The sequence below is a fragment of the Poecilia reticulata genome, chromosome 5 (assembly GCF_904066995.2).
Source record: "Poecilia reticulata chromosome 5, P_reticulata-male-v2, whole genome shotgun sequence".
Lineage (NCBI taxonomy): Eukaryota > Metazoa > Chordata > Actinopteri > Cyprinodontiformes > Poeciliidae > Poecilia > Poecilia reticulata.
Window position 1 is genome coordinate 15,271,651 of NC_088834.1, and position 13,633 is coordinate 15,285,283.

The following is a 13,633-nucleotide window of genomic DNA, read 5'->3' on the forward strand; positions in this document are numbered from 1 at the left end:
CCTTCAGATGAGATGAAAACGTCACAGCGAGTGTGAGGGGGCAAAAAGGATACACTCCCTCTTGATCTGCGACAGTTTCTCAATCTCACAGGAGCTGCAGGGCAATGTCTCAGCCACCACGAAGAGCAAATTGGTGTTTTCAATCCGCTTTGAGTGGAACAGCCTGTGGGAGACATTGATGGATAGTTAGCCCACCCGTGCCGACAGAACTGGCCTAAGAGCACAGATAAAAAGTGCACTCAAACATATTTTGCTGATGCTGGAGAAAGCGCTGACCGCGAGCAGTTTCCACAGTCCTGCAGGACGTTGTAGGAGTTGGTGGTGTTTGTGAAGTAGAACTGGCTTTGGATGGTCACACAGCTGCTTTGTTTTGTCTCAAAGGCGTCAATAAAGATGTCATCTAAAAGGCAAAATCAACAGACGCTAAGTTCTTGCATTTAAATCGTTAAACATAGAACGCTGAATGGGTCTGAATACTATTTTCAAGACTCTGTGGCTCAATGTGGAGAATACTAGTCTTGTAGTGAGCAGGTTGAATTCAACTTCAGCTTGTTTTTTTTTGTGTGTTAAATGGTTAAATGTAGTTCTACTGTGAAGCACTTTCAAAGGTCGGTACGAGTAGAATAGATCTGCTTCATCTAAACCATCCTGCTTCTGAAAATAAATAGACCAAGGTGTGGTTATGGCATTGGCTATGTCATGAATGAAATCGAGTAAAAAAATTGAAGCTAAAGTTGTAAAATCTCCATGTTCATGGATTTCTCTTAGATTGAGTCACCTTGGTGGAGCCAGCTGCTGTAAACAAGTCCATAGAGAAGCTGCTGAATCACAGACCTAGAACCGAAGCACATTAAAAAAATTATGTTCATTCTATAAGCATCACTAAAATAGTAAATGTATGACCGTAAATCAACAATGAACCAGGTTCATGTCCACATCTGGACTGATTTACAAGCTAGCTCTAGTCTCACCATGCCAGTGTGGACGTCCACCACGCCAAGCTCAAGACGTCGCCTATGGACGGCTGCAGAAACGGTGAACAGTGAGACCACAGTGCAGCTGCCTTCCACCATTTAAACCCTGCCTGCATGACTCACCACATAGATCCCTCTCGGTGCTGCTCCAGTGTGGCTTCTGCTGACCATTTCGCACGCAGACTGGTACTGGAAGGACTGACGACGGGCGAAGATGGAGTTGTTGTAGAGCGCATACATCAGGAACGGGTCCACATCACCGAAGAAGAGGCCAATCTGAGGTCAAATGTGAAAACACGATTCAATTATTTTGTATTTAGGGCTTTTGCGTCATTTTAAGCAGCGGAAAATGATTAAACATAGTGTCAGACTTATTCCATCGTTGCAGAAACAAAACAGCCACCTGTTTCCAGTGATCTCTCTGATTGGACATGACGAGGAAGCCGCCATCATCGATGAGATAGCACTGCAAGTCCTAAAAAGACAAAACAGTAGCACCAGTTAGATGAACTGTGCTCAGACGTTTTCATTTCTCCCATTTTTACTGTAACAGCGTCAGACACTGCAGACTCAGCAGTAGATTAATATTTATCATTTACTCAATGAGCTCTGGTGTCACAACTGAAAAGAGGAAACGTTCTTACATCTGTGTTCACTTCACAGTCCATCTCACAGCTTCTGGATGGTCCACACTATTCAGAAAAAACCAAAATCAGAAGAGTTAGGGACAACTTTATTCATAGATGCAGAGCTCATTTTATTTCATACATTGATTAAAAACTCTGTGTTTAAAAAAAAAATCAAAAACAAAAAATCAGAAATGGACAACAGCAAAACAAGCACTTATAAAGCAGCTACATAGAGATTTAAAACAGCACACACCAGTAAGATTACAAAGAAAAATGAAGGTGAGGTGAAAAGAGAAGGAAATGAAATGTCCTAAATAAAATAGAATAACCAGGCTGAAAGCTGGATCGTTCTAACGATGTGATTAAGGACTGAACGTCTGTGGTGTACCTTGTGTGACCCCTGTCGGTTATCTGACACGTTGCTGGCCAGGATTTTAAACTTGTCCACCCACGCCTCCAGGTCCAGCTTCACTCCAATCACTGTGTGAGAGGAGAACAATCCAAGTAAACTCCAGGAGAACCAATAACATGTGAGTGCTTAAATGAAAAGGTAAAGTGGTTTCCTGAATATCAGAGTGAAGTGGTTTCTCACCTGAAGGCTTGAGCAGTTTTCCTCCTAAATCCACCTCGACAGCTGAACTCACCAGGATTCCTGTGGTGCCGTTTTCAGCCCCAAAAGGGTCATCATCTGCTGCTCAGGACAAACACATGAGGGGATTACTGTATTTGCACATTAGCTGTCATGATTTTATATGATTTATATTCTGCGTTTTGCTGTGTTACTCACAGGGTCTCAGTGAAGGTCTGAACATGTAGCCTTTATTATCCAGGCTTCTTCTGTAATAATCCGAATTAAACGGTTCTGGATCCTCGTCCCACAACTCGGCAGCTCTAAGGATCAGAAACACACACGACGAAGCATCTAAACCAAAAAAGTCTGCCTTCGTTTAAAACATTTCTGCCTCTGTTGCTGATTTTACGCACATGTTGGGAAAAACTCGCGTTATTCCTCCGTGCGTGGATCCGAAAACAGCCAGGAAGCCGTACCTGTAATTATTATTCAGTCGGCATTAGTTTGTTTGGTGACTGTGAGTAGGCTTTGCTTTTTTCTTCACTGTGTAGCCGACTCACGCATTCAGATCCTGTTTCTTCCAAACACGAGACGCAAGCTGACCAATAATCCTGGAATCCAGGATAAGGTTGTGGATGAGACCTTGGTCACCTGTGAAATGAAAACGAGGCAGATTATCTATCTGTGTGTGTCCTGAACTCTAAGGTAGGAACTCTGTGTGTGTGTGTGAACTCACATTCATCAGACTCTGGGGAGATATCCAGCATGAGAGAGAGGAAGTTCTGCAGGAACTGGGTGTTGTTATCAGAAAGCTGCAGGTTCTTGCAGTATTCTCTGCAGATACAAAAGAATGAATGAAACTAATTCTTTCGCTTAAAACAGAATGAAAGAAAGTAAGGACGGTCACCTGGGAGCCAGAAAAACATGCCCCGAGGATTCAAAGGAGCTCGGCAACAATGACTGCATATCTAAAGCACAAAACAGAGACGCTTCTTTGAGCTCTCATGGTTGTCATGATGCTATATCACACAGATAAACTCCTTCCTGTACTCACACTGGAGCTGCACCATCACATCGCTCAGGTCTGCCTGGATGAAGTTCTCACCGTACGGAGGTAATACCAGACCAAGACTGCAGGTGGCAGCAGCCCAACACATAAAGAAATTATTGAGGAGATACAGCAGGAGAGGAAAAGCTACATAATGTAAAAAAATATACTTTTTTTTTTCTTTTTTTGAGTTTACCTGTAATCGGTGTCATTGATTGGAGTCCAGGTGTAGCCTCTGTATGCCTCATCGATGTATTGCTGCCATAATACAGATGTGTTTGTCAACATACAGATGTCAAGTTTTGAAAAATATTTTCAGAAACTCTATCATTTCATTTTTTTTTCCCATGTGAAACTTGATAAGGTAAAATTCTTCCTTCCTAATTTAATGACAAATTACAGCAAATTTAACTTAATCTCCCACTCACTATTATTCAAACTGCAACGTATCCTTAGCATTATTTCTTAGTTTTGGTGTTTAGTGAGTAATAGGTACTAAATCATCCAACAATGTTTAAATTATATAAAAAAATATAAGGTAAAACAAGAACTGCTTTTTCAGATTTTGATGTTTTCTTTGTCTTTTGCTAGATGTTTACATGTCTCACCTATATAAACCTAATCATGTATTTATTTCACAGCAGAACTACTTCCTCTTCTATGCTGCAGAATGGACAGAATTATGTGTGCAAGTTTACTCTGTATCCATCCACCTCTCTGCCATTCAGTTTGGGTAAAAGTCGATCTGCTTTGAGAAATTATATTAAATATATGTGAAAATAAGTTCTTAGGGATAGCAGGGGTGTAATTTCTTAACGTGTAAGATAATGAAATCGGCTCTTTCACATTGTTTCATAAGACTACTGCAGAGCACTGTCTGTAATATGGTGCACAGTGACACCAAGTGGTGGCCGTACTATAATTAAATCTTTAAAACCATGAAAAACTAGATTATTAAATAAATTATATTCATATATTGCCAATTTATTACTTAAAACCAACAGAATATTTGCACACAGTCAAAAGAATTCTGTAGATAACTCTGATAAATGCAGTTATAGAAAAAGGCAGACACAGATTTTTCATACTTGTCAAGATTCCGATTTTCTGTGTTGTCAATTTGTATAATTATTTTCATCAATGGATAGTTGTATGGAGAACAGAGGGATGGACAGAAGGATGACATTAGAGTGGGAGTTTTGATGTAATACAGAAGTAGAATAAAACTGGCTGGAGGAATATATTTCATCACTTAGGCAACAAAGAAGTCTGGAAATATAAATATTGTTTCAATTTACTTACGTCATCAACAGAATTAATGAGAGTTTTTATCTGCATTTCCCCTGGTTTTCCATCAATCATCTGTCGTCGAATCTGAGTAAAAGAAAGTAATTTTTTTTGTTTATTTGTTTGTTTGAGCAATCCTTTAGTTACCAGTACAAACATGGGACTGGTGAGAGACCAACTAATTAATACTATTTTGCACTTTTATGTGCTGCTCACCTCCTCCTTATTACTGTCCTCTACTTCTGCATCCAGGAAGTCCAAGGTCACGGGTTCGGGGAGGTTCACAGGCTGGGACGAGTCAAACAGAAATCCCATAAGCCTTCCCAGAAACCTGAAACCTAGCGACCTCTCAGTGCTCAGATATAGCTCACCTTCGGCTGGAGATTAGGATGGAGGAGCAGATATCCATTTGGATCGATGGCAAATATGTATCCGTTGGCTCCGAGCTGTTCCAGAGACAAAAACCGAGAGTTGAACTGCTCTGCTGCTCTGTGTAGCGAGTTAAAAACAAAAATCAAGCTGTACGTACGTTATAGCGTGGTGTCAGTCGCTTTATCTCATCTAGATGTACATCCACTCCCATGACGCCTAATATCAACTGATTCTGGAAAAATCGTACAGAAGACAACACATAAAAATGTTCAATCTGAACTTTTAAGCTTCTGACAATCAAACTAAACTGTGGGGAAAATAAAAGTTTTCCTACCTGTGAGTTTCCACTCATAGTGAGATTGAACACAGGCAAAGTCCCCGTCACTACCAGGCCGAGACCCTGCAAAGAAGAAGTTCAGAACCACTTATGTATATTCGAACAGTTCACTTTTTCTCCAGTGTGTAAGATTTATTTGCTGTGTTTGACTGAGCAGACTCAGAAACTCACCAGAGCGTCCTGATACACGTTGGTCCACTGAACCTGCTTGGCCTCGCCGCCTGCCAGAACCATGGGGCGCCCCAGCACGTCCAGGTACTCCTGATGAAACACACACACACACAGTGATGTGAGAGCCAGCCCCAAAACAAAAACACAGCATCAAGCCGCAGACCGGGAACGCCGCAAAACGAGGATGGTTGCTTGAAGTAAAACAGTAATTGAGGGATCAGCTGCATCAGAGGAACCAAGCAAACCCACCTGGGTATTAATCCGTATGGCACAGATGGAACGGATCTCAAAATAGTAACCTGGCAGGCCGCAGAGGGGGGAAAACAGACAGACAGAGAGAAAGAAAAGAGACCGCATGCGTGAGATCAGAGGAAACACATGGTGGGGTTTATGAATATTCCAGATTTGAGTAGATGTTACTTAAAACTGTGACTCAGACACCTACATCGCACAGACAGGGAGCTTAGAGAGGAATATTACACAGCAGTAAATGTCAGTGTACTTATTCAGATCAGGCAAAAAAAAATAAAAAATCATACCCATAAAAGCTCCCAAAGAACAAAGATTATGAGATTAAAACTCTGAACTGGTGCTAATCCAGTCCAATCCAATCCAGTCCAATCAAATGAAGTCCAGTCATCAAGATTTTATTTTTCCTTTTATCTACATTTAAGATGCTTGGAAATAGCTCCTAAATAATTTCATATCTGTACCCTGAAGTTAAAAACATGATTTGTACATGTAGAAACTGACATTTCTTTTTTGCATTTTCCTTCACAAAAGAGGTCAGACTCAATTAAAGTTTCCTCTGTACTTTGATTGGGTCATTCTAAAATGTTTCGATATAAACCATTAATTTGTAGCTCTGGCTGTATGTTTTGGGTATTGCTTTCCAGCTCAAAGATAAACTTCATATTTTTGCAATTTTTTGCAGCTTCTTCAAGGATTGTTCTCTAATTACCTCCATTCATCTTCCTAAATCTGGCTAGCTTCACAGTCACAACCGATAGTCTTCTCACCTAAGCTGTAAACCTCAATGCTTTTTTTTTTTTTTTGTTTTTTATTAAAAATTTAAATACAGACAAATTACTTCTTACAAATTATACAAAAATGGCAACTGTATTTTGATGCGTTGTCAATTAATAAATCTTTTAAAAGAAAAAGAAAATCTTTCCACTTTCCAAATGCGAATAACTTTGTGTGCCGATAATGTTGCATTATTTAAAATAAAATACATTCACGTTTGTGGCAAAATGTGGACAAGATAAAGATCTTTGAATATTTTTGAAAGGTGATGATGCTTGCTTATGAGACCACAGCTTTTTAGTATTTTGTCAGAAAAAATACAGAATTTTTCTGTATTTTTTTTCTTCATCATAATAATGATGATTTGCACATCATTATGATGTGCATAATCCATCTAGAAAAATTATGATTTTCCACATGAGGTACATTTAAAAAAAAAAAAATCAAGATAGGAACCAGTTACAGCAGAACCTCCTGTAGTCTAGCTAGATCTTTCATAATGTACCAAACCAGAGTAAAGAATTCAGCAGTTTTATAAAATATCAGTTCTAAAACCAGACAACCAACACGAAGCTGACCTTGCTTACTTTTTGTTTTATCCAACACGTATATTTGTGTAGAACGTCATTCTGCAAACTATCAAAATGTTTTTATGTTTCAGCTAATATGCAAATATCTCAGTCAGTTTATATTCAGTATGATGTCCAGAAAAGCAATGCACCTACACACAAATGTTAAAAATGAACAAGTAAAACAAAAGGTTTATGTAAATTAGTAAAACTGAGCATTTATAACTAGAACTTTAAAATTTCCTCCAAGAAATTATAGTTCTCCCAGAATAGCATTTAAGTTCATGATGTTTTATTCTGCTGTTTCAATTTCCTAAGGCTTGGTTAATTGTTCGTATTGATTTTGTTAGATGGTACTGATCTAATCATAAAATATCCTGTTTAAGTGTATCTAATGCTTTTGAGTGAATTTAAGTCAAAAACTGGGTTTGTAGGTCCCATTCTTGAATAATTTAAGACGGGCTACATTTTTCCCTGGCTATGAAGAATTGCATCTTCACAGCCATGTTTCATATAAGGCCTTTCTAATGAGTTTTTTTTTAAGCTCTCACAGTTAAGTCATCAGTGCACATAAGAATAATTGACTGAAGGAAGACACAGCTGGATCATCTCAGGTGGCAGAGTTGGTACTCCTACCATCCTCCTTAAACTCAATAATCATCTTTTTTATTTCGTCAAAGTTATAGTGGATCCACATTCACAAAATATGCATGCCGCCCTCAGGTCTCTATTTATTTCATGATCCTTGTGAGCTTTTCTTCATGCTTGATATCAGATCTGAGCTATTTGTTTTTCTTACCATTCAACTCAATTGTAACATTTTAGGTTTGCTGTTTTAACTTTTGTTTGGGTTCTTTAAATCTCTGGGAAAATGCAGCATATTCTACCAATTACACCAAATGTTCTGCTAAACATAAACTTGAAATATGTCTTTAAACTGTTATCTTTAATAGTTTACTGAAAATTGGTTAGATAAATAAAAACAACATTCTAGTACTGTTTATTTTAGTGATTATTTTTATAGCTAACAGAAAGGACTGTAAGGAAAAAATGTGTAACAGGAAATGGCGCTGAAATAAAATATTTTTTCTCATTTAACATAAAAGGGTTATGTAGAAGTGTTTTGTTTTTTATAGTTACAAAGTATGTCTACACAAAACTTTATCTTTTTTTCCCCAAATGCATAAGGAGAAAATATTAATCATAATAAAAGAAGAAATATGTCTGCAAACAAAATTATTCAGGTCTTGTAGGAAACAGTGGTCGTATAAAGGATGATGTATAGCTAAAGTCTCTTACATAACAAAATGCTGTTCATTATGCTTTCACTACTGACTTGGTTTTGGAGCTGCTGTCTCTAAACCTTTGAAACAGTCACTCTTCATGGTGACGATTTGCAAAGTAAATGGACATAAAACATGGTGAAAGAAAAATGTCGGCTCACCTTTATTAGTACAAGCAATCCACTGTAAAGGCGTCACGTCGTAGTTATGTTGACCCACGGAAAAGGTAAACACGCGGACCTTGATGGAGGAGGCAGAGAGAAAATAAATGGGATCCAAGCAATAAAATGCATCAATTTCATGCACAGAAGATTGCATGGAATATATCACGGTAACACTGACCGTTTTGTTGGGCCAGTTATATTGCAGGAAGACATCCTGAGCCCTATCCTCCCCTCCGTCAGTAAATAGCATAATTATTTTATTGCAGTTAGCCCGCGGGACGTTTGTCTTCTGTAAAATACAGTAATAAAAATGCATGACAGGCTGATACAGAGACAAAACATAGTGTGTTTGGAGCTCATTTTCCTCCTGGTACAGTAAGTCACAGAGGAACTCACGTTAAGAAGCTGGTTAAAGGCAAAATGAAACCCAGACTTGTAGTCAGTGGTGCCCTTAGCTTGCATTTGCTGCACGGCCTCCTTGAAAATCTTCTTGTTTCGCACGTTAGCCTGGACCAGATGTTTGAAGCAAGGGACCACTGCCTCAGCCTTCTCATTGAACTGAAACACAGCAGGAGACAGTCCGCTTTAAAGTACAAAAGGTGAAGAGGAGTATTGATTCGTGACTAATCACAAGGCAGGAATCCATGCAGATACCAACTCTGGCCACGTTGACATAGTCGTCATCAGATAAAGTGTCCAGCATTTCCATCACAGACGCCTTGATCAGTTTGAGCGTGAGTCCGCTGACGCTGCCGCTCCTGATCAAACGCAGGAGGCAACACAAACATGAGCAGTGGCAGAAGAGGTTTCAGTCTTTTGAACTTATTGTTGTAATTAGCCAGTTAACTTGGTTAAGTGATATGGTAAATAAGATCTTGGTAGCATTGTAGTTACATGGAATTAGTACAGTTCGTTTTGGATAATGAGGCAAAGACCTAGAATTTAATATAAGGTAAAAATTTGAATGTTTTTAAAACGTTCACTAGAGAAATGATTGCAGGAGTCACCTAATAGATGAAGCATGGCTGTGAATGAATCATGTTTGAGTCGGTTTTGCTGTCGGCAGTTCAGGTGATTTGCACAAAGTGGGTTAAATAATGAAAATGGAGAACTGTCTCCCTTCAAGTCTGCAGCTAGATGGTTGACAATAATATATAAATAGATGCTTAAACAGGACATTGGTCAAAAGCGTCCAACACAACCACATTTAGAAACGACATACTGTATATGCAGTGATCTCCTGAATGGAAAATGAATCTGATCATGACTCCATAAAACAGTTTTCCAATCCCAAATTTAAAAATTTCAACATAAGATCATGTTAAAACTTAGATTATCTGTAGGTTACCTTCCCCTGAAGCGCTACCAAATGCACTTCTTCAATTTCCTAGAAAAACCTCCAAAACATGACTCTGTACTTACACATCAACAAGGATGACCATGTCTTTGGGAGATGAAGCCCCCTGGATGTACCTGAGACAAAGAAGGACGTAGGAAAAAACCTAAATCTATCTTTACTTTACGTTTATAATACGTCAACATATCCAGGGTTTTTTTACGCATCGTAACGTACCAGGGCCTCCTTCGGACATCGTACAGGTCGATTTTGTCGGGCGCTTTCCACGGAGATGCTGCAATGCATAAATAACTTGGTGTCTTTGTATAACTTTGTGGTTGATGAATTCAAAAGAGTTAGTTCACAGTAACAGCAGAGACAGCTGCTTAAAACCCCACCTGGATAGTAGCGAGTGACTCCTGTCGCGCTCCCAAACGCCTGCCACAGCAGCGACGGATCCTCCCTGCTGTTCTCCATGAACACTCTCTCCAGCGCCTGCGTCCAGTTCAGCTCATTCAGGATGTCTGGAGCTGAGGACAGAAGAGAAAAGACGGCTCGTAAAATACTCCTTTTTGGTGATATTTCTAATAAATAAAGAAAAATGTGCAAAACCATAATTTGACACATCTTGAAACATGATAAGTGTCTTCATTGTCTTTTTATTTATAATAAACATAAACAATAAACCCAGATTTGTGTGCCATATGTACGAACCATATATTGCCTGTATCAGTTTTCATATTTCATAAATGAAGAAAAAAGGAAGAAAAGACTGAAGAAAGGATAGAAAGGAAGACAGAAAAAATGTCACTACTAGTGACTATAAAAGAAAAACATACTTTTAAAAGAGAGATAAATTACATCCACAAATAAAACAAGTTGCAAGTATCACAAAAACCATTTCTAGACATCAAAAATTTGATTCTGCCTTTTTGCTCAAGTAACAAAAAGGCACCAAGCAAAACTTTTGAGAAGCTTATTAAAGTTCTGATTTAACTTGTGGAGTTTGAATTAAAGCGACTCTTAAAGATAACATAGCAATTCATTCTAAATCTTCATTAACAAAAACTTGCTAAATCTCTTGACATCTCAGCTTTATTAAGTAAAATTATGTTTACCACAAATAAGTCGCACAAGAATATTAAGTGAGGAGCAAGTTTGCAGGATCCTGCTCTCAAAGTGACATAATGGGAGCACCACTCACCTCCTTTGTAAATATCTGTCGGGATCTGAACTGCGGTGTGCGAGAAGTTGACGTTATTTTTGAAGTTTGGATCGTACACAAACTCCAGCTTAAGTTGGGAGGGGTTTTCCACCTCTGCCTCTCCGTCCATGGAGTACTGACAAAGCAAGAGTGTAAAAACTGAAGTATAAACTTTACCTTTCCATTGTGATAACTTCTAACTTCTCCTTTGATAGTTCAAAATTCAATGTAGGTTGAATGATAAGTTTTTAGATCAAGACAACCTAAAAACAAAGTTTTAAAAGCCAATTAAAAAAACAAAAAACAAAGAGCAGAAAGTACTTATGAAGAAATGAATAATGCATTTTGCATCTATAATATCTATGACCGGAAATATCTCACAGAATGGATCCTTTTCTTAAAAAAAAGGCCATTTTAACAGCGATGTATAGAATGGATGTGTGGCCACTTTTTTGCAGCTCGAGGACGTTTAGCTACATAGATCATCTATGCAGGAAACATGCTGTGGCCAGAGATAATGAAACAACTGGAATTTGGGACTTATGGGAAGGAACAACCCAAACCCGAGGGAAAACTTCATGCCATGGCTCAGGGAGGAAACTCGAGCAGGGAGTCAACAGGCAGACCAGAGAGTTACGTCGGGTGTAGACTCTGAGCATAAAATAGATCAGATAAGAAAAGGCATCATTTTTCAACAGCTTTGTCCAATTTCACTTCAATAAATAACTCACTGAAACCAAAAAATTTGTGAAAATTTGTTTCAGCTGTGACTTTTTTCTTCTGTGCCTGAAGAAAAGAAAGGAGCGCGTTTGACCGTAGCTGCAGTATGACTGTCTGTTGGTAACTTCCCTTCAGTCCACCATTTGTTCCATTAGCTTGAACAGGCCTTTTAAATGATAGACATTTCTACTGAGTGATGCGATGGTTTCCTAAAGCGAAATGTTTTGACAGCTCCATTACTGGAGAGCAGGTAAACCTGCAGGAGTAAAATGCAGACCGTTCTGGCGACATGCATTTTTAAGAGGAATGTGTTTGTATCTGCACACAACAGGGTAATGTTGCTGGAACTGGAGCAGAAATTGCAATGGCTAGAGGAAAGCTGACAGACTTCTATATTTTGAATTACAGTTTTTGTTACAAGTGATCGTTTGTCACTCCACAGAGCAGTTTTAAATCCCTGGGTACGGTGCTGGTTTGTTAGGTCTTCAATCTCCTGTTAACAAGGAATAACAATCCAGACTTCCTTCTACTTAAATCAAAATCTAAATATTTACTCTATGACACTTAATTTAAGCTTGAGGTCATGTTATCATTACTGGTCGCCAAGTTTGGTGTTTTGAATGTGGCGTCTTCACCAGCTTTTGTTGTTTTTCCAGCTGCCTTGTGCTCCATTTTTTTTCCCCTCTTAAACTTTTTAACATATTTCTCAACTTCAGACATGGAAGCAAATTAGTAGTAAACTACGAGCTTGAACACAACAGAAGAGGAAAGCCCTTTAATCCTTGTCAGTTTGACTAAATTTGTTTATCCAGCACTTACATATTCCAAATCAGCTTTGGAGTCATAGTAGGCCATGTCAAGCTCCTGCAGGAAAGCAGATGGAGAGAGATGATGAAGGCCGTGAAACGCCATGAGGATGAGCAGTCACGTGAATGCACTTGTCAAATGAGAGTCTGGATTCACCAAAAAATCTTTTTTAAAAAGGTTAAAAATGATTGGTAACTTACATTTGACTCAAACAATAATAATATGAAAATATTTTTCCAACACTTTTCCTCTCTTTCCTTTCTGATCTTGTGTCATCCAGGTTGATTGAGGGAACTTAGTGGAGGGAAAATCACAGGTTGGATGAGGTGCTTTTACCCCAGACTTATAATTTAGTTCAGACTAAATGCTACTATATGTAATACAAGTCATATGTAGCCATATGTAACTGTGGCAGGATAGTTACATACAGCAGAGAGATTCCAGTATCCGTGAGTACCGGACTGTTTTTCACTATGTGAATTATTTACAAATGTGTCCTAACGCTGGCTTTAAATCCTTCCTTAAATTATTGATCTACTTTTGCTTAGTTGACCCTTTTCTTACTAAACCAAACGTATTTGTTGATTTTCCACAAGATGCCATGAACCAGTCAGTCCATCCACAAACCTTCTCCGTTCTTCTCGCTACTCAAATCAAAGAATATTTAACAAGTACAAATAAACAGTTGCTTAATGCCAAAATTAAGCTTTGAACTTGTGATGTTCTCGTTGCTAATTAAAAACTAAAATTAACAGTAACTAAAGGCATTAGATATAACTTTTTTTCTGTTTGCTGTAACTACCAAATGTCTCTTATTGTCCAGCACTGTTTCTTTGCTCAGAACTGTCACGCTATGATTCAGTGGACCGGCTGTGTGGACCATCACCATCTGTTAGTCTGAGTTTCTGAAAACGCACGACATGCTTCAGCATCTACAGAGAGGTGTTCCTATTTTTAGCTTTTTTACTGATTACCAAACTGTCTGGTCCAAACCCAAACTCAGCAGCTCTCTGTCTGCTATCCTAGTGCAAAGACAAAAACAGGAGGAACAAGCGCGTCGAAAATCCCCCCAGAGACATTTGCTGGTTTTTAGACATTAGTGTGGATCTCTTCACGCTTTACAATAACTCCATCA

The 13,633-nt window shown here is 38.6% G+C and overlaps 1 protein-coding gene across 4 annotated transcripts in view; it reads right to left on the reverse strand.

The window, feature by feature from the left end:
- LOC103464608 (aminoacylase-1A-like) overlaps window positions 1-13,633 on the reverse strand; it is a 55,091-nt gene that overhangs the window by 5,251 nt on the left and 36,207 nt on the right. For 3 of the 4 annotated variants that reach the window (XM_081607115.1, XM_017304812.2, XM_081607114.1), the window contains exons 5-36: window positions 12,511-12,555; window positions 10,972-11,107; window positions 10,166-10,297; window positions 10,005-10,062; window positions 9,854-9,904; window positions 9,090-9,189; window positions 8,828-8,989; window positions 8,610-8,720; window positions 8,429-8,507; window positions 5,639-5,688; window positions 5,390-5,479; window positions 5,216-5,281; window positions 5,039-5,113; window positions 4,881-4,955; window positions 4,726-4,797; window positions 4,525-4,596; window positions 3,419-3,480; window positions 3,229-3,305; window positions 3,082-3,142; window positions 2,911-3,008; window positions 2,735-2,825; window positions 2,588-2,650; window positions 2,391-2,494; window positions 2,196-2,294; window positions 1,992-2,083; window positions 1,619-1,666; window positions 1,378-1,449; window positions 1,098-1,250; window positions 972-1,024; window positions 779-834; window positions 277-400; window positions 54-163 (exon numbers count right to left, since the gene is read on the reverse strand). In XM_081607115.1, the coding sequence (XP_081463241.1) occupies window positions 54-163; window positions 277-400; window positions 779-834; window positions 972-1,024; window positions 1,098-1,250; window positions 1,378-1,449; window positions 1,619-1,666; window positions 1,992-2,083; window positions 2,196-2,294; window positions 2,391-2,494; window positions 2,588-2,650; window positions 2,735-2,825; window positions 2,911-3,008; window positions 3,082-3,142; window positions 3,229-3,305; window positions 3,419-3,480; window positions 4,525-4,596; window positions 4,726-4,797; window positions 4,881-4,955; window positions 5,039-5,113; window positions 5,216-5,281; window positions 5,390-5,479; window positions 5,639-5,688; window positions 8,429-8,507; window positions 8,610-8,720; window positions 8,828-8,989; window positions 9,090-9,189; window positions 9,854-9,904; window positions 10,005-10,062; window positions 10,166-10,297; window positions 10,972-11,107; window positions 12,511-12,555 (2,737 nt within the window). The remainder of the gene's footprint in view (window positions 1-53; window positions 164-276; window positions 401-778; window positions 835-971; window positions 1,025-1,097; window positions 1,251-1,377; window positions 1,450-1,618; window positions 1,667-1,991; window positions 2,084-2,195; window positions 2,295-2,390; window positions 2,495-2,587; window positions 2,651-2,734; window positions 2,826-2,910; window positions 3,009-3,081; window positions 3,143-3,228; window positions 3,306-3,418; window positions 3,481-4,524; window positions 4,597-4,725; window positions 4,798-4,880; window positions 4,956-5,038; window positions 5,114-5,215; window positions 5,282-5,389; window positions 5,480-5,638; window positions 5,689-8,428; window positions 8,508-8,609; window positions 8,721-8,827; window positions 8,990-9,089; window positions 9,190-9,853; window positions 9,905-10,004; window positions 10,063-10,165; window positions 10,298-10,971; window positions 11,108-12,510; window positions 12,556-13,633) is intronic. The other variant, XM_017304813.2, reaches the window with a different exon arrangement.